The following is a 26,228-nucleotide window of genomic DNA, read 5'->3' on the forward strand; positions in this document are numbered from 1 at the left end:
CAGACCTTCTCTTGTGATACTCGCAGGCACTACTATTCCCAGATGTTGCAAGTGGTGCCCTTTCTCACGCTTGCACCAAACCCTCTCTTGTGATACTTGCACCAGACCATCTCTTGTGATAATACTTGCAGACATCACTGTTCCCAGATATTGCCATGTGTGCCCTTTCTCACACTTGCACCGGACCTTCTCTTGTGATAATACTCGCATACCCTACTATTCCCAGATGTTGCCATGTGTGCCCTTTCTCGCACTTGCACCAGACCCTCTCTTGTGATAATACCTGCAGACACTACTATTCCCAGATGTTGCCATGTGTGCCCTTTCTCACGCTTGCACCAGACCTTCTCCTGTGACACCTGCAGACACTACTATTCCCAGATGTTGCAAGGGGTACCCTTTCTTATGCTTGCACCAGTCCCTCTCTTGTGATACTTGCAGACGCTACTATTCCCAGATGTTGCCATGTGTGCCCTTTCTCACGCTTGCTCCAGACCCTCTCTTGTGATACTTGCAGACACTACTATTCCCAGATATTGCCATGTCTGCCCTTTCTCACACTTGCACCAGACCCTCTCTTGTGATAATACCTTCAGACGCTACTATTCCCAGATATTGCCACATGTGCCCTTTCTCACGCTTGCACCAGACCCTTTTGTGTGGTAATACCTGCAAACTCTATTCCCAGATGTTGCCATGTGTGCCCTTTCTCACACTTGCACCAGACCTTCTCTTGTGATAATACTCGCAGACATTACTATTCCCAGATATTGTTGTGTGCTCCTTCTCACGCTTGCACTATACCTTCGCATGCGATAATACTTGCAGACATCACTATTCTCAGATATTACCAGTTGTGCCCCTTGCTCACCAGACCTCCTCTTGTGATATGTGAAGACACTACTACTCCCAGATATTGCCATGTGTGCCCTTTCTCATACTTGCACCAACTAGACCGTCTCTTGTGATACTTGCAGATACTACTATTCCCAGATGTTGCCATGTGTGCCTTTTCTCACACTTGCACTAGACTTTCTCTTGTGATACTCGCAGACCCTACTATTCCCACAAATTGCCATGTGTGGCCTTTCTCGCACTTGCACCAGACCCTCTCATGATAATACCTGCAGACACTACTATTCCAATATATTGACATATGTGCCCTCTCATGCTTTCACCACATCCTCTTTTGATACTTGAAGATGCTACTATTCCCAGATGTTGCCATGTGTGCCCTTTCTCACGCTTGCACCACGCGCTCTTGTGATAATACCTGCAGACACTACTATTCCCAGATATTGCCATCTTTGCCCTTTATCACACTTGCACCAGACCCTCTTGTGATACTAGCAGACACTACTATTCCCAGATACTGCCATTTCTGCCCTTTCTCGTGCTTTCACCAGACCCTCTTGTGATACTCGGACACTACTTATCCCGGCTATTGCCATGTCTTCTCTTTCTCATACTTGCTCTATACCTTCTCTTCTGATAATACCTGCAGACACTACTATTCCCAAATGTTGCCATGTGTGCCCATTCTCACACTTGCACCAGACCTTCTCTTGTGATAATACTCACAGACACTACTTTTCCCAGATGTTGCTGTGTCTGCCCTTTTTCCCCCTCGCACCAGACCCTCTCTTGCGAGGCGCCAGTTAAACCTGGCCGCGTTCCAGGAGGGAAGTAGCTTTGCCAGTTGAATATGAAGAAACAAACCTGGAAGTTGCCGACAAGGGCGGACCCAAATAAGTGTATCACAAAGGGGTGTTTGTTTGTCAGGTGTTTCCTTTTGATTTGCTTACCATTCTGGGGCGCTCACACCCTTTCCTTTTTGTTCTTTTAGTTATCCCTCGTTGTAGGAAAGTACCATCTTGCCTGGCATGTTACCCCCCCTTTTTCACTGTATATATGTTGTTTTAGTTGTATGTGTCACTGGGACCCTGGTAACCCAGGGCCCCAGTGCTCATAAGTGTGCCTGAATGTGTTACCTGTGTAGTGACTAACTGTCTCACTGAGGCTCTGCTAATCAGAACCTCAGTGGTTATGCTCTCTCACTTCTTTCCAAATTGTCACTAACAGGCTAGTGACCATTTTTACCAATTTACATTGGCTTACTGGAACACCCTTATAATTCCCTAGTATATGGTACTGAGGTACCCAGGGTATTGGGGTTCCAGGAGATCCCTATGGGCTGCAGCATTTCTTTTGCCACCCATAGGGAGCTCTGACAATTCTTACACAGGCCTGCCACTGCAGCCCGAGTAAAATAACGTCCACGTTATTTCACAGCCATTTTACACTGCACTTAAGTAACTTATAAGTCACCTATATGTCTAACCTTTACCTGGTAAAGGTTAGGTGCAAAGTTACTTAGTGTGAGGGCACCCTGGCACTAGCCAAGGTGCCCCCACATTGTTCAGGGCCAATTTCCCTGACTTTGTGAGTGCGGGGACACCATTACACGCGTGCACTACATATAGGTCACTACCTATATGTAGCTTCACAATGGTAACTCCGAATATGGCCATGTAACATGTCTATGATCATAGAATTGCCCCCTCTATGCCATCCTGGCATAGTTGGCACAATCCCATGATCCCAGTGGTCTGTAGCACAGACCCTGGTACTGCCAAACTGCCCTTCCTGGGGTTTCACTGCAGCTGCTGCTGCCGCCAACCCCTCAGACAGGCATCTGCCCTCCTGGGGTCCAGCCAGGCCTGGCCCAGGATGGCAGAACAAAGAACTTCCTCTGAGAGAGGGTGTGGCACCCTCTCCCTTTGGAAAATGGTGTGAAGGCAGGGGAGGAGTAGCCTCCCCCAGCCTCTGGAAATGCTTTCTTGGGCACAGATGTGCCCAATTCTGCATAAGCCAGTCTACACCGGTTCAGGGGACCCCTTAGCCCTGCTCTGGCGCGAAACTGGACAAAGGAAAGGGGAGTGACCACTCCCCTGACCTGCACCTCCCCTGGGAGGTGTCCAGAGCTCCTCCAGTGTGCTCCAGACCTCTGCCATCTTGGAAACAGAGGTGCTGCTGGCACACTGGACTGCTCTGAGTGGCCAGTGCCACCAGGTGACGTCAGAGACTCCTTCTGATAGGCTCCTTCAGGTATTGCTAGCCTATCCTCTCTCCTAGGTAGCCAAACCCTCTTTTCTGGCTATTTAGGGTCTCTGGGGAAACTTGAGATAACGAATGCAAGAGCTCATCCGAGTTCCTCTGCATCTCTCTCTTCACCTTCTGCCAAGGAATCGACTGCTGACCGCGCTGGAAGCCTGCAAACCTGCAACATAGTAGCAAAGACGACTACTGCAACTCTGTAACGCTGATCCTGCCGCCTTCTCAACTGTTTTCCTGGTGGTGCATGCTGTGGGGGTAGTCTGCCTCCTCTCTGCACTAGAAGCTCCGAAGAAATCTCCCGTGGGTCGACGGAATCTTCCCCCTGCAACCGCAGGCACCAAAAAGCTGCATTACCGGTCCCTTGGGTCTCCTCTCAGCACGACGAGCGAGGTCCCTCGAATCCAGCAACGCTGTCCAAGTGACTCCCACAGTCCAGTGGCTCTTCAGTCCAAGTTTGGTGGAGGTAAGTCCTTGCCTCACCTCGCTAGACTGCATTGCTGGGAACCGCAACTTTTGCAGCTACTCCGGCCTCCGTGCACTTCCGGCGGAAATCCTTTGTGCACAGTCCAGCCTGGGTCCACGGCACTCTAACCTGCATTGCACGACCTCCTAAGTTTTTCTCCGGCGACGTGGGACTTCTTTGTGCGACTTCGGGTGAGCACCGTTTCACGCATCCTCGTAGTGCCTGTTTCTGGCACTTCTCTGGGTGCTACCTGCTGCTAAGAGGGCTCCTTGTCTTGCTCGACGTCCCCTCTACCTCCCGGTCCAATTTGCGACCTCCTGGTCCCTCCTGGGCCACATCAGCATCCAAAAACGCTAACCGCACGATTTGCAGCTAGCAAGGCTTGTTGGCGTTCTTTCGGCGGGAAAACACTTCTGCACGACTCTACAAGGCGAGAGGGATCCGTCCTCCAAAGGGGAAGTCTCTAGCCCTTTGCGTTCATGCAGAAACCGCAGCTTCTTCTGCTAAGTAGAAGCTTCTTTGCACCCGCAGCTGGCATTTCCTGGGCATCTGCCCATCTCCGACTTGCTTGTGACTTTTGGACTTGGTCCCCTTGTTCCACAGGTACCCCACATTGGAAATCCAGCGTTGTTGCATTGTTGGTTTGTGTCTTTCCTGCATTATTCCTCTAACACGACTTCTTTATCCTTAGGGGAACTTTAGTGCACTTTGCACTCACTTTTCAGGGTCTTGGGGAGGGTTATTTTTCTAACTCTCACTATTTTCTAATAGTCCCAGCGATCCTCTACAAGGTCACATAGGTTTGGGGTCCATTCGTGGTTCGCATTCCACATTTGGAGTATATGGTTTGTGTTGCCCCTATCCCTATGTTTCCCCATTGCATCCTATTGTAACTATACATTGTTTGCACTGTTTTCTAAGACTATACTGCATATTTTTGCTATTGTGTATATATATATCTTGTGTATATTTCCTATCCTCTCACTGAGGGTACACTCTAAGATACTTTGGCATATTGTCATAAAAATAAAGTACCTTTATTTTTAGTATAACTGTGTATTGTGTTTTCTTATGATATTGTGCATATGACACTAAGTGGTACTGTAGCAGCTTCACCCGTCTCCTAGTTCAGCCTAAGCTGCTCTGCTAAGCTACCATTATCTATCAGCCAAAGCTGCTAGACACCCTATACACTAATAAGGGATACCTGGGCCTGGTGCAAGGTGCAAGTACCCCTAGGTACTCACTACAAGCCAGTCCAGCCTCCTACACTTGTGTCTGAGGAACGTATTTAACGGGGGTACAAGGTCATGAAACCAATACCTTTTGGTTTAAAGGTGTACATTGGTTCCGTGCACATCTCTGAATATTCACTTGTGTGTCCTACATAAACAATGCCGGGTGTCTGCTGGCGGTACTCTATAGTACCTACCCGAGTGGAAGAATTACCTGCCACACACTGCTTCACGCCCGAGGTACTTGGCATGGCAGTTGCTCAACAGGAGACAAAGAATGGTCACAACAGATGCACATTATCTGTGAAAACCAAGAGATCATAACAATAACATTTTGAAAGCTCGCTCAATACTCTAGCAAGGTGTCGGTCCGTTATTAAAAAAATATATAGATATCTGGATGGTTGGGTCAGGGAGAACCTTACCAGACCTTCGCAGGCGCCAGTTTAAAAATAAAGCACTCTGATTGGACCACGGAGTGTTCTTCCCTTGGGCCAATTTGCTCTGCTGGAGTTAGCGTTCTGATTGGCTGCTAGCAACATCAGAAAATAGTTGCTGGCAACTGTTACTGGAGTTGGGGACTTAATTCCCTGTTCTACAGTAGTAAGTATAAAAAAAGAAAAGATGAGGGGGGTACGCTTGGTATAACCTGCCTCCCAAGCCCCCATGGGGTGCACCCAGAGGGAAACTCCTGGGGCCAAAATAATAATAATAATTATTATTAAAAAAGTAATCAGCAGTTTCTGTCACAGTCCCGCAGGACTACTGTGGAATTGGGGGGGGGGGGGTAACAATTAGCGGCCTGGGGTCGTTTTCATTATTTAAAGGGAGTGCGTGTGAAGCCCTCCTTTCTGAGCCATTATAGGTCCCGGGGAGTCAACCCCCGGGGACGAAATTCACTTGAAAGGGGGAGGGGAGCCCTTGAGAAAACGCCCTGGGGCTCCCCCCCCATCTCCCAGCATAGAGCATGGTGGGCCCGAGGGCATCCTTCTTTTAAATAGTGTAATGGGACCCGGGGGATGGGGTGTTTGGGGCCGACAATGGTTTGGGGATGTTGGACGTGTGCTCCCCCCCCCATTTCAGTTAAGCAGCAGCTCTTGGGGTTAGTGGTCTCTAGGGTCTAAGGAGGCTCAGGGAGGACGACCACACGGTCCCGTCCCCTTTTCTCTTGTATTTGGGCCCCTTGGGGTCCCTGGGGGCCAAAGGCCAACCTTAGGCGGTGGGTGGGGGGGGCTAGGTGGCATATTAAGCACAGTTTTAATGTTGTATAAAAACATTTTTTTATTTATGCGGTGCATTGTTTCCTGCGTAATTATTATTTTAATAGATGTTTGTTTTCATAAGTTTGATAAAGGAAATGATACCTTGATGCTACTTGCTGAAATCTTTTGCTGTAGCAGGAAGGTCCTTTGTTTAATTTGTGCTTTGCTGAGAAAGATAGACTTAATAAATACATAAATGCCACCAAAACACATCGCATAATAAAAAAAATAAAAATACATTCTGTATGGACATGATTTGAGTCTGATATTATCAACTCTTTCTGTAATTATCTGTCCGTATGAGTATTTAAGCGATTATCCTTATCTCAACAATGTTTTATGTATTGCCCTCCAGTTCAGTGATTTTAGTGTAACAATTGTGTTGGTACAAGCAATATATGTATTTTATATGCTAATTTTTAATAAGTGAAATATTAAAATGTTTCGTTTGTCGTGTTACTGCATTGTATGGTGTGAACACTAGCCTGTATTCTTTTGTATTAATTGTTTATTTAAAAACAAAGGGAAATGTTTTGGTTCTTTTGTCAATTAAGACCCCTGGTCCCTTGGATTGGAGGAGCTATTCTGGTAGACCTGGTTTCTGCTACACTGCAGGGAGAGGAAGGGATGTTGCGCCCCAGATGGTAGCATGGGTACTGCTGTGGCCGAGGCTTGATACAGGGGCTGTTGTAGCATGACTTCTGCTGTGGCCCAGGGTTGATACAGGGGCTGTTGTAGCATGGCTACAGCTGTGGCCCAGGGTTGATACAGGGGCTGTTGTAGCATGACTGCCGCTGTGGCCCAGGGTTGATACAGGGGCTGTTGTAGCATGACTACTGCTGTGGCCCAGGGTTGATACAGGGGCTGTTGTAGCATGACTACTGCTGTGGCCCAGGGTTGATACAGGGGCTGTTGTAGCATGACTACCGCTGTGGCCCAGGGTTGATACAGGGGCTGTTGTAGCATGACTACCGCTGTGGCCCAGGGTTGATGCAGAGGATGTTGTAGTATGACCACTGCTGTGGCACAGGGTTGATACAGAGGCTGGTGTAGCATGACTACTGTTGTGGCACAGGGTTGATACAGAGGCTGTTGTAGCATGACTTCTGCTGTGGCACAGGGTTGATACAGAGGCTGTTGTAGCATGACTTCTGCTGTGGCACTGGGTTGGTATAGAGGCTGGTGTAGCATGACTACCGCTGTGGCCCAGGGTTGATACAGAGGCTGTTGTATCATGACTACTGCTGTGGCAGAGGCTTGATACAGGGGCTGTTGTAGCATGACTACTGCTGTGGCACATGGTTGATACAAAGGCTGTTGTAGCATGACTACCGCTGTGGCACAGGTTTGATACAGAAGCTGTTGTAGCATGATTACTGCTGTGGCAGAGGGTTGATACAGGGGCTGTTGTAGCATGGCTACTGCTGTGGCAGAGGGTTGATACAGGGGCTGTTGTAGCATGGCTACTGCTGTGGCAGAGGGTTGATACAGGGGCTGTTGTAGCATGGCTACTTCTGTGGCACAGGGTTGATACAAAGGCTGTTGTAGCTGGACTACCGATGTGGCCCAGGGTTGATACAGAACAAGGAGGAGTCACCCACCAGTCAGGACAGCCCATAAGGTGTCCTGAGCTGAGGTGACTCTTACTTTTAGAAATCCTCCATCTTGTGGATGGAGGATTCCCCCAATAGGATTAGGGATGTGCCCCCCTCCCCTCAGGGAGGAGGCACAAAGAGGGTGTAGCCACCCTCAAGGACAGTAGCCATTGGCTACTGCCCTCCCATACCTAAGCACACCCATAAATTCAGTATTTAGGGGCTCCCCAGATCCTAGGAAATCAGATTCCTGCCACCTGAAGAAAGAAGAAGGACTGCTGACCTACAAGCCTGCAGAGAAGGAGGAAGACAGCTGCTTTGACCCCAGCCCTACCGGCCTGTCTCCAACTTCGAAAACCTGCTCCAGCGATGCATCCGACAGGGACCAGCGACCTCTGAAGCCTCAGAGGACTGCCCTAGAATGCAGGACCAAGAAACTCCAGTGAACAGCGGCCCTGTTCAAAACCAGCTACTTCTTTGCAACAAAGAAGCAACTTCCAAAGACTTCATGTTTCCCGCCAGAAGCGTGAGACTCTGCACCAGATGCCCCCGGCTCGACCTGCAGAAAACCAACACCTCAGGGAGGACTCCCCGGCAACTGCGAGCCCGTGAGTAACCAGAGACGACCCCCTTTATCCCCCACAGCGATGCCTGCAGAGAGAATCCAGAGGCTCCTCCTGACTGCCTGCAACAAGGGACCCGACGCCCGGAACCAACACTGCACCCGCAGCCTCTAGGACCTGAAGGAACCGAACTTCGACGCAGGAGTAACCCCCAGGCGACCCTCTACCTTGCCCAGGTGGTGGCTGTCCCGAGAAGCCCACCCCCCTGTGCCTGCCTGCACCGCTAGAGTGATCCCCGGTCCCTCCATTATTTCCTACCTGAAACCCGACACCTGCTTTGCACACTGCACCCGGCCGCCCCTGTGCCGCTGAGGGTGTGTTTTGTGTGCCTACTTGTGTCTCTAGCCCCCCTCCCCCCCCAAGTGCTCTACAAAACCCCCCTGGTCTGCCCCCCGAGGACGCAGGTACTTACCTGCTGGACAGACTGGAAACGGAGCACCCGTGTTCTCCATAGGCGCCTATGTGTTTTGGGCACCTCTTTGACCTCTGCACCTGACTGTCCCTGAGCTGCTGGTGTGGTAACTTTAGGGTTGCCTTGAACCGCCAACAGTGGGCTGCCTATGCCCCAGAACTGAGACTTGTAAGTGTTTTACTTACCTCCTAATCTAACCTTTATTTACCTATGCCAGGAACTGTTGATTTTTGCACTGTGTCCACTTTGAAAATAGCTTATTGCCATTTTTACAAAGACTGTACATGATATTGTTTTCATTCAAAGTTCCTAAAGTATCTAAGTGAAGTACCTTACATTTAAAGTGTTTAATGTAAATCTTGAACCTGTGGATCTTAAAATAAACTAAGAAAATATATTTTTCAATATAAAAACCTATTGGCCTGGAGTAAGTCTTTGAGTGTGTGTTCCTCATTTATTGCCTGCGCGTGTACAACAAATGCTTAACACTACCCTCTGATAAGCCTACTGCTCGACCACACTACCACAAAATAGAGCATTAGAATGATCTACTTTTGCCACTATCTTACCTCTAGGGGGAACCCTTGGACTCTGTGCACACTATTTCTTATTTTGAAATTGTATATACAGAGCCAACTTCCTACATTTCCCATCTTATATTATAGTTAGCCCTGAAGAATGTATGTTTTCCTGAAAGGTATTGTGTTATTGGAAGTAACTGTGTATACAAGAAGATTGCTACACTGATATATTGTCACCAGTCGATTCTACAAGTGTGGAGTAACATTTGTGCACAAGTCAAGACAGGTGACACGATCAAGCTAGAAAAACAGTTTGGAGCATTGTAAATCATCAGTTTCATTTCTTAGGAAGAGCTTGTTCTGCATTAAAAAACTGGGCTAAAGATTGGCTGCATTGGAAGCCCGTGGGCCATAGAGTTGTGCCCTTTGGGTCTGGTCACTTCTGTGGTCCAGCTACTGATGAATGATTGTGCGAGCAGTCGACAGAGCTCGTGCCATCGCAGCATGCTAAGAATAGTTTACAATGTTGAAGTACTTTGGTTATAAGACACCTGTTCTCGATGCGTTTGCCCTAATGCTGCCTGCTTTTCTCTCCTAGACCCCGCTCTGGAGGATGGACCATCCCTCCTCGCGAGTCACAGTTTCATCCTCCCCAAGAAGGAGATCCACGTGGTACAGGATATGGCCAAGTGGAAGCGCTCCCAGGTAGGATGATCTCATGCATCATACTTCAGTCTTTTCATTCTTTTTCTTTTCTTGTTTTAAACCCCATGACATAACACTAATCAGGGCTGTAGCACGTTGGCACTGTAAAATAAAATAGTCCAAATGCGACTGCTTCATTGTATGTTAGCATATTATCAATGAAGTGCTTTTCCGGTGGTATTGGAGTCACTTATTAGGAAGTCCACACAGGGAAACACCCCTCCTGAAAACAGCTTTTAGTTTTTCCCTTCCTCGGGGTAGAATGATGAAGGCCGAGCATGTCCTTGCAGCTTGCTTGTTGATCAAGGAGTCTTCTCGGAGGTTCAACACTGAATATTTTTACTCTCTTGTGGGATTCTGTGTTACCTGCAAGAGATGGCGTCCTGTAATTTCTATTTAGCACTAGAAGCACCCTCAGGCACATTAGTCGCTTGTAGGTAAAAGGCAGACAAAGAAGATAAAACGTTCTTTGTGTTCTTAAGGCAGAATGGTAAAAAAAGAAGAATCAAGCTTTGCGGCAGCACTTTCTAGTGCCTCTGTGTATCTGTCTTCTAGTGGGGGTAAGAAACCGCATCGCTTGTAGTGATGGAACAAGCCTACTACTGTGCGAGGGTAAGACAACGCAGCACTTGTAGTGATGGAACGAGCCTACTACTGTGCGAGGGTAAGACAACGCAGCGCTTGTAGTGATGGAACGAGCCTACTACTGTGCGAGGGTAAGACACTGCAGCGTTTGTAGTGAAGGAAAGAGCCTACTACTGTGCGAGGGTAAGACACCGCAGCGTTTGTAGTGATGCAAAGAGCCTGCTACTGTGCGAGGGAAAGACACCGCAGCGCTTGTAGTGATGGAACGAGCCTACTACTGTGTGAGGGTAAGACACCGCAGCGCTTGTAGTGATGGAACGAGCCTACTACTGTGCGAGGGTAAGACACCGCTGCGCTTGTAGTGATGGAACGAGCCTACTACTGTGCGAGGGTAAGACAACGCAGCGCTTGTAGTGATGGAACGAGCCTACTACTGTGCGAGGGTAAGACACCGCAGCGCTTGTAGTGATGGAACGAGCCTACTACTTTGCGAGGGTAAGACACTGCAGCGCTTGTAGTGATGGAACGAGCCTACTACTGTGCGAGGGTAAGACAACGCAGCGCTTGTAGTGATGGAACGAGCCTACTACTGTGCGAGGGTAAGACAACGCAGCGCTTGTAGTGATGGAACGAGCCTACTACTGTGCGAGGGTAAGACAACGCAGCGCTTGTAGTGATGGAACGAGCCTACTACTGTGCGAGGGTAAGACACCGCAGCGTTTGTAGTGATGGAAAGAGCCTACTACTGTGCGAGGGTAAGACACCGCGGCGTTTGTAGTGATGGAACGGGCCTACTACTGTGCGAGGGTAAGACACTGCAGCGCTTGTAGTGATGGAACGAGCCTACTACTGTGCGAGGGTAAGACACCGCTGCACTTGTAGTGATGGAAAGAGCCTACTACTGTGCGAGGGTAAGACACTGCAGCGCTTGTAGTGATGGAACGGGCCTACTACTGTGCAAGGGTAAGACACTGCAGCGCTTGTAGTGATGGAACGAGCCTACTACTGTGCGAGGGTAAGACATGCAGCGCCTGTAGTGATGGAAAGAGCCTACTACTGTATGGATGCAGCCAGGGAATCCCAATACTCTGTTAGAGACTAGTTCTTCTTTTATTTTCTCAGGATTGATCCCTTCAGTAGGTTATTGGCTTTACCATTTTTATCTGACAGTTTTTTTTTTATATTTGCTATGATCATTTTACTATCTTTGATCGCAAGATTCTTTCATTTTACCTGCCCTGAAAAAAATAACTGTTATATCGATAAATATCAGCAGGCCCGGCATGGCTTTTGAACAGTGTGGTCGGTTCGACAGTAATTCCGCACAGGAATGTGAGTTTTGTTAGGTTGTGTCTAAGATGGTGCTGAAGGGTAAAGAAGTTATCAGGTTCAGAGGGTAAAAATTCTATTTAAAAAAAGCTCAGAGTGACACAGTCTAAAATCGAACACTTAGCGGAAGTAAGTGTAGGAGGCTGGACTGGCTTGTAGTGAGTACCTAGGGGTACTTACACCTTGCACCAGGCCCAGTTATCCCTTATTAGTGTATAGGGTGTCTAGCAGCATAGGATGATAGATAATGGTAGCTTAGCAGAGCAGCTTAGGCTGAACTAGGAGACAAGTGAAGCTCCTACAGTACCACTAGTGTTATATGCACAATATCATAAGAAAACACAATACACAGATATACTAAAAATAAAGGTACTTTATTTTTATGACTATATGCCAAAGTATCTCAGAGTGTACCCTCAGTATGAGGATAGCAAATATACACAAGATATATGTACACAATACCAAAATATGCAGTAATAGTATTAGAAAACAGTGCAAACAATGTATAGTTACAATAGGATGCAATGGGGACACATAGGGATAGGGGCAACACAAACCATATACTCCAAAAGTGGAATGCGAACCACGAATGGACCCCAAACCTATGTGACCTTGTAGAGGGTCGCTGGGACTATTAGAAACTAGTGAGGGTTAGAAAAATAGCCCACCCCAAGACCCTGAAAAGTGAGTGCAAAGTGCACTAAAGTTCCCCAAAGGACATAGACGTCGTGATAGGGGAATTCTGCAGGAAAGACACAAACCAACCATGCAACAACAATGGATTTCCAGTCGAGGGTACCTGTGGAACAAGGGGACCAAGTCCAAAAGTCACAAGCAAGTCGGAGATGGGCAGATGCCCAGGAAATGCCAGCTGTGGGTGCAAAGAAGCTGCTACTGGACAGTAGAAGCTTAGGTTTCTGCAGGAACGACAAGGGCTAGAGACTTCCCCTTTGGAGGACCGGATCCCTCACGCCGTGGAGAGTCGTGCAGAAGTGTTTTTCTGCCGAAAGACCGCCAACAAGCCTTGCTAGCTGCAAATCGTGCGGTTAGTGTTTTTGGATGCTGCTGTGGCCCAGGAGGGACCAGGATGTCGCCAATTGCGTCAGGGGACAGAGGGGGCGTTGAGCAAGACAAGGAGCCCTCTCAGCAGCAGGCAGCACCCGCAGAAGTGCCAGAAACAGGCACTACGAGGATGCGTGAAACGGTCCTCACCCGAAGTCGCACCAAGGAGTCCCACGTCGCCGGAGAACAACTTAGGAGGTCGTGCAATGCAGATTAGAGTGCCGTGGACCCAGGCTGGATTGTGCACAAAGGATTTCCGCCGGAAGTGCACGGAGGCCGGAGTAGCTGCAAAAGTCGCGGTTCCCAGCAATGCAGTCTGGCGTGGGGAGGCAAGGACTTACCTCCACCAAACTTGGACTGAAGAGTCACTGGACTGTGGGAGTCACTTGGACAGAGTTGCTGGATTCAAGGGACCTCGCTCATCGTGCTGAGAGGAGACCCAAGGTACCGGTGATGCAGTTCTTTGGTGCCTGCGGTTGCAGGGGGACGATTCCGTCGACCCACGGGAGATTTCTTCGGAGCTTCTAGTGCAGAGAGGAGGCAGACTACCCCCACAGCATGCACCACTGTGAGAAAGTAGCCTCTTTCTAGCCTTGTTACCCCCACTTTTGGCCTGTTTGTGAGTGTATGTCAGGGTGTTTTCACTGTCTCACTGGGATCCTGCTAGCCAGGGCCCAGTGCTCATAGTGAAAACCCTATGTTTTCAGTATGTTTGTTATGTGTCACTGGGACCCTGCTAGTCAGGACCCCAGTGCTCATAAGTTTGTGACCTATAGGTATGTGTTCCCTGTGTGATGCCTAACTGTCTCACTGAGGCTCTGCTAACCAGAACCTCAGTGGTTATGCTCTCTCTTTACAAATTGTCACTAACAGGCTAGTGACCAATTTTACCAATTTACATTGGCTTACTGGAACACCCTTATAATTCCCTAGTATATGGTACTGAGGTACCCAGGGTATTGGGGTTCCAGGAGATCCCTATGGGCTGCAGCATTTCTTTTGCCACCCATAGGGAGCTCTGACAATTCTTACACAGGCCTGCCACTGCAGCCTGAGTGAAATAACGTCCACGTTATTTCACAGCCATTTTACACTGCACTTAAGTAACTTATAAGTCACCTATATGTCTAACCTTTACCTGGTAAAGGTTGGGTGCTAAGTTACTTAGTGTGAGGGCACCCTGGCACTAGCCAAGGTGCCCCCACATTGTTCAGGGCCAATTCCCCGGACTTTGTGAGTGCGGGGACACCATTACACACGTGCACTACATATAGGTCACTACCTATATGTAGCTTCACAATGGTAACTCCGAATATGGCCATGTAACATGTCTATGATCATGGAATTGCCCCCTCTATACCATCCTGGCATAGTTGGCACAATCCCATGATCCCAGTGGTCTGTAGCACAGACCCTGGTACTGCCAAACTGCCTTTCCCGGGGTTTCACTGCAGCTGCTGTTGCTGCCAACCCCTCAGACAGGCTTCTGCCCTCCTGGGGTCCAGCCAGGCCTGGCCCAGGATGGCAGAACAAAGGACTTCCTCTGAGAGAGGGTGTTACACCCTCTCCCTTTGGAAAATGGTGTGAAGGCAGGGGAGGAGTAGCCTCCCCCAGCCTCTGGAAATGCTTTGATGGGCACAGATGGTGCCCATCTCTGCATAAGCCAGTCTACACTGGTTCAGGGATCCCTCAGCCCTGCTCTGGTGCGAAACTGGACAAAGGAAAGGGGAGTGACCACTCCCCTGACCTGCACCTCCCCTGGGAGGTGCCCAGGGCTCCTCCAGTGTGCTCCAGACCTCTGCCATCTTGGAAACAGAGGTGCTGCTGGCCCACTGGACTGCTCTGAGTGGCCAGTGCCAGCAGGTGACATCAGAGACTCCCCCTGATAGGCTCTTACCTGTGTTGCTAGCCTATCCTCTCTCCTAGGTAGCCAAACCTCCTTTTCTGGCTATTTAGGGTCTCTGCTTTGGGGAATTCCTTAGATAACGAATGCAAGAGCTCATCAGAGTTCCTCTGCATCTCTCTTTTCACCTTCTGCCAAGGAATCGACTGCTGACCGCGCTGGAAGCCTGCAAAACTGCAACAAAGTAGCAAAGACGACTACTGCGACACTGTAACGCTGATCCTGCCGCCTTCTCGACTGTTTTCCTGTTGGTGCATGCTGTGGGGGTAGTCTGCCTCCTCTCTGCACTAGAAGCTCCGAAGAAATCTCCAGTGGGTCGACGGAATCTTCCCCCTGCAACCGCAGGCACCAAAGAACTGCATCACCGGTCCTCTGGGTCTCCTCTCAGCACGACGAGCGAGGTCACTGGCTCGGAACTCAGCAACTCTGTCCAAGTGACTCCCACAGTCCAGTGACTCTTCAGTCCAAGTTTGGTGGAGGTAAGTCCTTGCCTCCCCACGCCAGACTGCATTGCTGGGAACCGCGTGTTTTGCAGCTACTCCAGCTCCTGTGCACTCACCGAGGATTTCCTTTGTGCACAGCCAAGCCTAGGTCCACGGCACTCTAACCTGCATTGCACGACCTCCTGAGTTGTCCTCCGGCGGCGTGGGACTCTCTTGTGCAACTTCGGGTGAGCACCGATTCACTCCACTCCGGCACTTTTGCGGGTGCTGCTTGCTTCTGAGTGGGCTCTTTGTCTTGCTGGACGCCCCCTCTGTCCCCTCACGCAATTGGTGACATCCTGGTCCCTCCTGGGCCACAGCAGTATCCAAAAACCCTAACCGCGACCCTTGCAGCTAGCAAGGCTTGTTTGCGCTCTTTCTGCGGGAAAACACTTCTGTACGACTCTTCACGACGTGGGACATCCATACTCCAAAGGGGAAGTTTCTAGCCCTTGTCGTTCATGCAGAATCCTCAGCTTCTACCATCCGGTGGCAGCTTCTTTGCACCCACAGCTGGCATTTCCTGGGCATCTGCCCACTCCCGACTTGATCATGACTTTTGTACTTGGTCCCCTTGTTCCACAGGTACCCTCATCTGGAAATCCATCGTTGTTGCATTGCTGGTGTTGGTCTTTCCTGCAGAATTTCCCTATCACGACTTCTGTGCTCTTTGGGTCTCAGGGTCTTGGGGTGCGCTATTTTTCTAACCCTCACTGTTTTCTTACAGTCCCAGCGACCCTCTACAAGGTCACATAGGTTTGGGGTCCATTCGTGGTTCGCATTCCACTTCTAGAGTATATGGTTTGTGTTTTGCCCCTATCCCTATGTGTTTCCATTGCATCCTATTGTAACTATACATTGCTTGCACTGTTTTCTATTGCTATTACTGCATATTTTGGTATTGTGTACATATATCTTGTGTATATTTGCTATCCTCATACTGAGGGTACTCACTGAGATACTTTTGGCATATTGTCATAAAAATAAAATACCTTTATTTTTAGTATATCTGTGTATTCTGTTTTCTTATGATATTGTGCATATGACACTAGTGGTACTGTAGGAGCTTCACTCGTCTCCTAGTTCAGCCTAAGCTGCTCTGCTAAGCTACCTTTTCTATCAGCCTAAGCTGCTAGGCACCCCTCTACACTAATAAGGGATACCTGGGCCTGGTGCAAGGTGTAAGTACCCCTTGGTACTCACTACCAGCCAGTCCAGCCTCCTACAGGAAGCCAGTGTTTTCTCCACTGGTAACTTCAGACAGTCTGCTGCTGTTTTAAAGCGATTTGTTTATTTGCTGAAAAGGTCCACGTGTGATACATTTGAAGCAAATACAGAAACATGTTTTACAAGCGGACAAACACTACTTTTCAATAATAACCAGTGGGGTTTCTAGTTGGGTCCACGTACGTTTCTACACAAGCTCTATAGGTGATGAGTGCGTGTGCACTTTATCTTTGATGGTGATTTAAGTGTGGGTGCGCTTTGCTGAGCAGTTCCTTCGTTTGGTCCGAAGGCACAAGCGCCTGCCTCTCACACGGATGTACAACACTGGAACAAGCGCCTGCCTCTCACACGGATGCTCAACACTGGAACAAGCGCCTGCCTCTCACACGGATGTACAACACTGGAACAGGCGCCTGCCTCTCACACGGATGTACAACAGTGGAGCAGGCGCCTGCCTCTCACACGGATGTACAACAGTGGAGCAGGCGCCTGCCTGTCACACGGATGTACAACAGTGGAGCAGGCGCCTGCCTGTCACACGGATGTACAACAGTGGAGCAGGCGCCTGCCTGTCACACGGATGTACAACAGTGGAGCAGGCGCCTGCCTGTCACACGGATGTACAACAGTGGAGCAGGCGCCTGCCTGTCACACGGATGTACAACAGTGGAGCAGGCGCCTGCCTCTCACACGGATGTACAACAGTGGAGCAGGCGCCTGCCTCTCACACGGATGTACAACAGTGGAACAAGCGCCTGCCTCTCACACGGATGTACAACAGTGGAACAAGCGCCTGCCTCTCACACGGATGTACAACAGCGGAACAAGCGCCTGCCTCTCACACGGATGTACAACAGCGGAACAAGCGCCTGCCTCTCACACGGATGTACAACAGCGGAACAAGCGCCTGCCTCTCACACGGATGTACAACAGCGGAACAAGCGCCTGCCTCTCACACGGATGTACAACAGCGGAACAAGCGCCTGCCTCTCACACGGATGTACAACAGCGGAACAAGCGCCTGCCTCTCACACGGATGTACAACAGCGGAACAAGCGCCTGCCTCTCACACGGATGTACAACACTGGAACAAGCGCCTGCCTTTCACACGGATGTACAACAGTTGAACAAGCGCCTGCCTCTCACACGGATGCACAACAGTGGAACAAGCGCCTGCCTCTCACACGGATGCACAACAGTGGAACAAGCGCCTGCCTCTCACACGGATGCACAACAGTGGAACAAGCGCCTGCCTCTCACACGGATGCACAACAGTGGAACAAGCGCCTGCCTCTCACACGGATGCACAACAGTGGAACAAGCGCCTGCCTCTCACACGGATGCACAACAGTGGAACAAGCGCCTGCCTCTCACACGGATGTACAACAGTGGAACAGGCGCGTGCCTCTCACACGGATGTACAACAGTGGAACAGGCGCCTGCCTCTCACACGGATGTACAACAGTGGAACAGGCGCCTGCCTCTCACACAGATGTACAACAGTGGAACAGGCGCCTGCCTCTCACACGGATGTACAACAGTGGAACAGGCGCCTGCCTCTCACACGGATGTACAACAGTGGAACAGGCGCCTGCCTCTCACACGGATGTACAACAGCGGACCAAGCGCCTGCCTCTCACACGGATGTACAACAGCGGAACAAGCGCCTGCCTCTCACGCCGGCCTCTCACACGGATGTACAACAGTGGGACAAGCGCCGGCCTCTCACACGGATGTACAACAGTGGGACAAGCGCCGGCCTCTCACACGGATGTACAACAGTGGGACAAGCGCCGGCCTCTCACACGGATGTACAACAGTGGAACAAGGCTCAGCCGCAGCCTTTGCGTAGGACCGAAGGTGTGTACAGCTCGGGACACTCACCCCATGCGACCTACACACTCAAGCAGTGCATGTTTGCACAGCTTGCACAACCTTTCTTCTCTTGTTTGTGAATCTTAGGCCTGCGAGGCATCCAATAAGCATATAAAGATGTTTCAGAAGCAGACAGAGGCGCCTTGGAAGCGACATGAAACGTGTTTATAGTTTGGCCAACACTCGCTTCTGTGCAACTTGTACAATGTTAGGACACGATGGGGGACTCTCGTCGGTTCTTTTGTTCTGCCTGTGAGGCTCTTGATTTTTTTATTTATAAAAAGTAAATTAGTAATGTGTGTGGTCAAGGCTTAATTATGCATTGGTTGATGTCATGCAGATAGTGTGTGTGCACTTTAGCACCTTCTTTTTAAATTTTTTTATTTCTTTGTACGGTTAAGACTCAGTCATTTATTGTTTTCTGTCCTTTGTATGTGCGCTTTGTAATGTTTTTTTAATTTCCTTCTAAGGGATAAAGACAATGGCTTATAACAAAAAATACAGATATGTAAATCATAAAGACGCGATATTCCAAACTATGGGTGCAGGTAAAACCTTCTCAGAATGGTGAGGCCACTGGTAAGGTACCGTGTGCCCTGTGGAAACCAATTCTGTTTATACCCTCAGTAGGGGAGACGTGCGAAGCAGCTCTAGCAGAGAAACACGCAATGCAACCTATAAATACGCAGAACGTGTTTTTGAGTTGGTTAATGCGCTCTTAAACTATTTCAGTATTAGAAGGCTTCACATACTTTCTTCTTTTTTGCTTAATGTATGGCACAACTAGCATTGATGTACATTGCACCTACAGGTGTTGCTGTACTTTGTGCTTAATAGCCCACAGTTACACAACAAATGAGCGTAGTTTTACATTACCAGCAAAAAAAAAACTACCAATTGCTTTTCTGCAGAAAACCCAACCATCCAGTTCCATCTCGAACGCGCCTCCACATTTCTGTGCATTCAAAGACCCACCTCTGATACCAGGCTGTGTCTTCTAGGGATTTAATACCATCAAAACGAATCAATACACTAGGTGGTTGCACTTCCACCTATTATCATGTGTGCGCAGTAAAACTGGATGTGCGTGCAAATAAAATGGCTATTTTCAATTGGTAATCCGTTGTCTGTAATAGTGCGCTATCACGCATGTGTACTCAATGCTACGCCGTTCCACTTTACACCACTCCACTCTGTTCCACTCCATGCCACTCCACTCTGTTCCACTCCATGCCACTCCACTCTGTTCCATGCCACTCCACTCTGTTCCATGCCACTCCACATTACTCCACTGTAAAGCACTTTACGACACAGCTCGCTCCTCCATGCCCCTCCACTCTACCCTCCTCCAGTCTTCCCCACTCCCTCAATATACCCCACTCCACCTCAATATACCGCACACCACCTCACTCCAGTCTACCATACTCTAATTCACCCAGTCTACTCTACTCCAATGTATCCTGCTCCACTCTAATCCACCCTACTCTGCTCCTTTCTAATCCACCCTACTCTGCTCCACAGTAATCCACCCTACTCTGCTCCACAGTAATCCACCCTACTCTGCTCCACAGTAATCCACCCTACTCTGCTCCACAGTAATCCACCCTACTCTGCTCCACAGTAATCCACCCTACTCTGCTCCACAGTAATCCACCCTACTCTGCTCCACAGTAATCCACCCTACTCTGCTCCACAGTAATCCACCCTACTCTGCTCCACAGTAATCCACCCTACTCTGCTCCACAGTAATCCACCCTACTCTGCTCACAGTAATCCACCCTACTCTGCTCACAGTAATCCACCCTACTCTGCTCCACAGTAATCCACCCTACTCTGCTCCACTCTAATCCACCCTACTCTGCTCCTTTCTAATCCACCCTACTCTGCTCCACAGTAATCCGCCCTACTCTGCTCCACAGTAATCCGCCCTACTCTGCTCCACAGTAATCCGCCCTACTCTGCTCCACAGTAATCCGCCCTACTCTGCTCCACAGTAATCCGCCCTACTCTGCTCCACAGTAATCCGCCCTACTCTGCTCCACAGTAATCCACCCTACTCTGCTCCACAGTAATCCACCCTACTCTGCTCCACAGTAATCCACCCTACTCTGCTCCACTCTAATCCACCCTACTCTGCTCCACTCTAATCCACCCTACTCTGCTCCACTCTAATCCACCCTACTCTGCTCCACTCTAATCCACCCTACTCTGCTCCACTCTAATCCACCCCACTCTGCTCCACTCTAATCCACCCCACTCTGCTCCACTCTAATCCACCCCACTCTGCTCCACTCTAATCCGCTCCACTCTAATCCACCCCACTCTGCTCCACTCTAATCCACCCCACTCTGCTCCACTCTAATCCGCCCCACTCTGCTCCACTCTAATCCGCCCCACTCTGCTCCACTCTAATCCGCCCCACTCTGCTCCACTCTAATCCGCTCCACTCTAATCCGCTCCACTCTGCTCCACTCTAATCCGCTCCACTCTGCTCCACTCTAATCCGCTCCACTCTGCTCCACTCTAATCCGCTCCACTCTGCTCCACTCTAATCCGCTCCACTCTGCTCCACTCTAATCCGCTCCACTCTGCTCCACTCTAATCCGCTCCACTCTGCTCCACTCTGCTCCGCCCCACTCTGCTCCACTCTGCTCCGCCCCACTCTGCTCCACTCTGCTCCGCCCCACTCTGCTCCACTCTGCTCCGCCCCACTCTGCTCCACTCTGCTCCGCCCCACTCTGCTCCACTCTGCTCCGCCCCACTCTGCTCCACTCTGCTCCGCCCCACTCTGCTCCACTCTGCTCCGCCCCACTCTGCTCCACTCTGCTCCGCCCCACTCTGCTCCACTCTGCTCCGCCCCACTCTGCTCCACTCTGCTCCGCCCCACTCTGCTCCACTCTGCTCCGCCCCACTCTGCTCCACTCTGCTCCGCCCCACTCTGCTCCACTCTGCTCCGCCCCACTCTGCTCCACTCTGCTCCGCCCCACTCTGCTCCGCCCCACTCTGCTCCGCCCCACTCTGCTCCGCCCCACTCTGCTCCGCCCCACTCTGCTCCGCCCCACTCTGCTCCGCCCCACTCTGCTCCGCCCCACTCTGCTCCGCCCCACTCTGCTCCACTCTGCTCCGCCCCACTCTGCTCCACTCTGCTCCGCCCCACTCTGCTCCACTCTGCTCCGCCCCACTCTGCTCCACTCTAATCCGCCCCACTCTGCTCCACTCTAATCCGCCCCACTCTGCTCCACTCTAATCCGCCCCACTCTGCTCCACTCTAATCCGCCCCACTCTGCTCCACTCTAATCCGCCCCACTCTGCTCCACTCTAATCCGCCCCACTCTGCTCCACTCTAATCCGCCCCACTCTGCTCCACTCTAATCCGCCCCACTCTGCTCCACTCTAATCCGCCCCACTCTGCTCCACTCTAATCCGCCCCACTCTGCTCCACTCCAATCCGCCCCACTCTGCTCCACTCCAATCCGCCCCACTCCCATCCACCCTACTCTGCACCACTCCCATCCACCCTACTCTGCACCACTCCCATCCACCCTACTCTGCACCACTCCCATCCACCCTACTCTGCACCACTCCCATCCACCCTACTCTGCACCACTCCCATCCACCCTACTCTGCACCACTCCCATCCACCCTACTCTGCACCACTCCCATCCACCCTACTCTGCACCACTCCCATCCACCCTACTCTGCACCACTCCCATCCACCCTACTCTGCACCACTCCCATCCACCCTACTCTGCACCACTCTCATCCACCCTACTCTGCACCACTCTCATCCACCCTACTCTGCACCACTCTCATCCACCCTACTCTGCACCACTCCCATCCACCCTACTCTGCACCACTCTCATCCACCCTACTCTGCACCACTCTCATCCACCCTACTCTGCACCACTCTCATCCACCCTACTCTGCACCACTCTCATCCACCCTACTCTGCACCACTCTCATCCACCCTACTCTGCACCACTCTCATCCACCCTACTCTGCACCACTCTCATCCACCCTACTCTGCACCACTCTCATCCACCCTACTCTGCACCACTCTCATCCACCCTACTCTGCACCACTCTCATCCACCCTACTCTGCACCACTCTCATCCACCCTACTCTGCACCACTCTCATCCACCCTACTCTGCACCACTCTCATCCACCCTACTCTGCACCACTCTCATCCACCCTACTCTGCTCCACTCTCATCCACCCTACTCTGCTCCACTCTCATCCACCCTACTCTGCTCCACTCTCATCCACCCTACTCTGCTCCACTCTCATCCACCCTACTCTGCTCCACTCTCATCCACCCTACTCTGCTCCACTCTCATCCACCCTACTCTGCTCCACTCTCATCCACCCTACTCTGCTCCACTCTCATCCACCCCACTCTGCCCCACTCTGCCCCACCCCACTCTGCCCCACCCCGCCCCGCCCCACTCTGCCCCACCCCACTCTGCCCCACTCTGCTCCACCCCACTCTGCCCCACTCTGCTCCGCCCCACTCTGCTCCACCCCACTCTGCTCCACCCCACTCTGCTCCACCCCACTCTGCTCCACCCCACTCTGCTCCACCCCAGTCTAGTCTACTCAACTCTTCCCCACTTCAATCTAGACTACTCTAATCCATTCAATCTACCCCACTCCTAGTACCCCACCCCACTCTGCCCCTCTCCACCCCACCGTAGCCAAAGCCACCCTTCCGCAGTCTAGCCCAAAGTAACTCCGTCTATTCTTCCCCAATCTTCTCCGATCTACTGCAGTCCACCCAAAGGTACTCCTATCTACCCAAATCTGCCACACTACACTCCAATTTACCCCACGCCACCTACTCCACTCTACACCACTTCAATCTACTCGAATCTCACCCGGTCTTCCTCGCTCTACTTAATATACCTCACTACAATCTACCTCACTCCACTCTACACCAATCTACCCCACTCCAAGCTACCCCAATCTACTCCACTCCACTCTAAACTGATCTCCCACTCATTTCTACCCCACTCCACCCCACTCCAGTCTACCTTACTGTACCCAATATACCCCACTACAGTCTACCCCACTCTAAACTAACCTACCTCTGTCTACCCCCACACCACAATACTCAAATCTACCCCATTGTACTCTACCCAAGTCTATCCCACTGCAATCCACTCCACATTATACACTAACATTTACCCATGCAGATCAGCAACCACTCTAGTGTAGAATCTGGCTAAAACACATTGCCAAAGCCAGTAGCTGTCTCTCATAGACAAGACCTATTGGCTTTGCCAGTGCTTGTTTTACATGGCGTTCAGCTATGCTGAACACCAGCAATGCTGCTTTTCAGCATGGCTAAAAGACATTGACCATGCCAACAGCTCTTGGATTTCGACCTATTGCCTTTGCCAATGCTTGTTTAAGCTCCTTCAGTTATTTCAAGAAGTGGAATTTCTTCACATAGTCATTTGAAATCGCGTTCTTCTGGTTTTCTTCAATAGGGATGCATTTTAGGTTTTTCTTATTCTCTTTCAATTATATCCTTGTTGTACTGAAGTAAATTATCAGCACTGATTAGGCAATGGCATATTCTGCACCATCGGGGATTATGCTGGTAATTTTCTTTCTGTCCTTCTTGAACATTGCCCGATATTCCTTATCGCTGCCCTTTGCTTTTGCATATATTTTCCTATGCGTTCTGTTGAGCCTTTCATTTTTCTTATCTTTTTCTGGATCATGACGCTCTACTGTGCCTCTTGAGCACTACTCAAAGGCTGATTACCAGTTTCATTTGGATGTTCATTGAGATTGACTGGCTTTGGATTTATATTGCGGGTATTTTCTGAGAGGTAAATCATAGTTTCTTCCATCAGGTCCAAAACATCTTCGTGATGCTGTAGATTTTTTTTTTTTTTTTTTATTTTTTTTAAAATTTTCTTCTAATCTGTGATTTAGATCATTAAAGTTAGTGATTTTAGGCGCACTTTCTGTTGGTAGCCTTTACACCTTTCTTTTGTTAGTTCCACTGACATCGTTGGAGTCCCTTTCAGTGCCATTGGATGCTCGCTCTACCTTCTTTGCCAGTTTTTAGGGTTTTTTCTGTTCTGTCTCTTCTTTTTTCTGAGGTTTTGTGCTTCTATTGTCAAAATGCTGAACCATGAGAGCATGTATATTTCTTTTGTTTTCGTACACTATTTCCAGTTCCACTAGCAGCGGTATCTTTTGACCGTACTTTGGATGGTTTGCTGCTTGCCGGAGCTGCGAGTCTAGCATTGCTTTGTTCCTTTGGATGTGATGCCTCCTGCGTTGCAACTTTCCAATTTCAGTTCCCAATCAGATCTGAGAAGCTGCAGCGGAAGGGCTGCTCTCCTCTCTTTAATCTGCCCTTGCGTTTCGCACAGTAGCACGCAATATTGTGGAAGTCAGCTTCCTTGTCACATGTGGAGCAATGTATTTATTGGTAGAATCCTTTGGGTTTACCGGAGACATGTTTAAGTTGTTTCAAAGTTCCTATTATGTCTTCACTCAAATCACTTGTATTTTTCATTGAGATGCTTCCATTATTTGACATTTTTGGTGAAATCACTTCACTGGTTAGGTATGTTATTTTCTTTCTTTTTTTAAAACTGATTATATTCAACTTTTTATGGTAATCACAATACATCACTCATCAATAACGGGCAATCATCTTTGCATTAGTATCTGTCCTCAGTGAACCACCAACAACCATATTGGTATCCCATCCCCTCCCGTTTCTCACACTAAGTTGCACCCCATTTTACAGTTTATTTGAGAGCATGAGAGGTGACCCAAGTAGATCACTGCTGTTCCTCCAGATGAAAGGCAGAAGGTCTACCTATTCCCAGAGGCTCTTGGACATCAAGCGGGGTGCCCTGATTCATGTACTTGTTCAGTCACTCACTGTTTCACCTGAGTGGGTGTGGGGACAGGAGAGCCTCCCGGGGGTGTAGGCTGCACCTGCAACGGGGATTCTGGGTTCTTCAAGCAATCTACCAAGGCCTCCCAGGCAGCACCTGCAACGGGGATTCTGGGTTCTTCAAGCAATCTACCAAGGCCTCCCAGGCTGCACCTGCAACGGGGATTCTGGGTTCTTCAAGCAATCTACCAAGGCCTCCCAGGCAGCACCTGCAACGGGGATTCTGGGTTCTTCAAGCAATCTACCAAGGCCTCCCAGGCTGCACCTGCAACGGGGATTCTGGGTTCTTCAAGCAATCTACCAAGGCCTCCCAGGCTGAACCTGCAACAGGGATTCTGGGTTCTTCAAGCAATCTACCAAGGCCTCCCAGGCTCATGCCGTGCAACGGGGATTCTGGGTTCTTCAAGCAATCTACCAAGGCCTCCCAGGCTCATGCCGTGCAACGGGGATTCTGGGTTCTTCAAGCAATCTACCAAGGCCTCCCAGGCTGCACCTGCAACGGGGATTCTGGGTTCTTCAAGCAATCTACCAAGGCCTCCCAGGCAGCACCTGCAACGGGGATTCTGGGTTCTTCAAGCAATCTACCTAGGCCTCCCAGGCTGCACCTGCAACGGGGATTCTGGGTTCTTCAAGCAATCTACCAAGGCCTCCCAGGCTGCACCTGCAACGGGGTGTCTGCGTTCTTCAAGCAATCTACCAAGGCCTCCCAGGCTGCACCTGCAACGGGGTGTCTGCGTTCTTCAAGCAATCTACCAAGGCCTCCCAGGCTGCACCTGCAACGGGGATTCTGGGTTCTTCAAGCAATCTACCAAGGCCTCCCAGGCAGCACCTGCAACGGGGATTCTGGGTTCTTCAAGCAATCTACCAAGGCCTCCCAGGCAGCACCTGCAACGGGGATTCTGGGTT

The 26,228-nt window shown here is 50.1% G+C and overlaps 1 protein-coding gene across 3 annotated transcripts in view; it reads left to right on the forward strand.

The window, feature by feature from the left end:
- Positions 1 to 26,228, forward strand: part of PTPA (protein phosphatase 2 phosphatase activator) — a 267,104-nt gene that overhangs the window by 2,455 nt on the left and 238,421 nt on the right. For all 3 annotated transcript variants that reach the window (XM_069237049.1, XM_069237050.1, XM_069237048.1), the window contains exon 2: positions 9,827 to 9,933. In XM_069237049.1, the coding sequence (XP_069093150.1) occupies positions 9,827 to 9,933 (107 nt within the window). The remainder of the gene's footprint in view (positions 1 to 9,826; positions 9,934 to 26,228) is intronic.

This window comes from Pleurodeles waltl, chromosome 6, assembly GCF_031143425.1.
Source record: "Pleurodeles waltl isolate 20211129_DDA chromosome 6, aPleWal1.hap1.20221129, whole genome shotgun sequence".
Lineage (NCBI taxonomy): Eukaryota > Metazoa > Chordata > Amphibia > Caudata > Salamandridae > Pleurodeles > Pleurodeles waltl.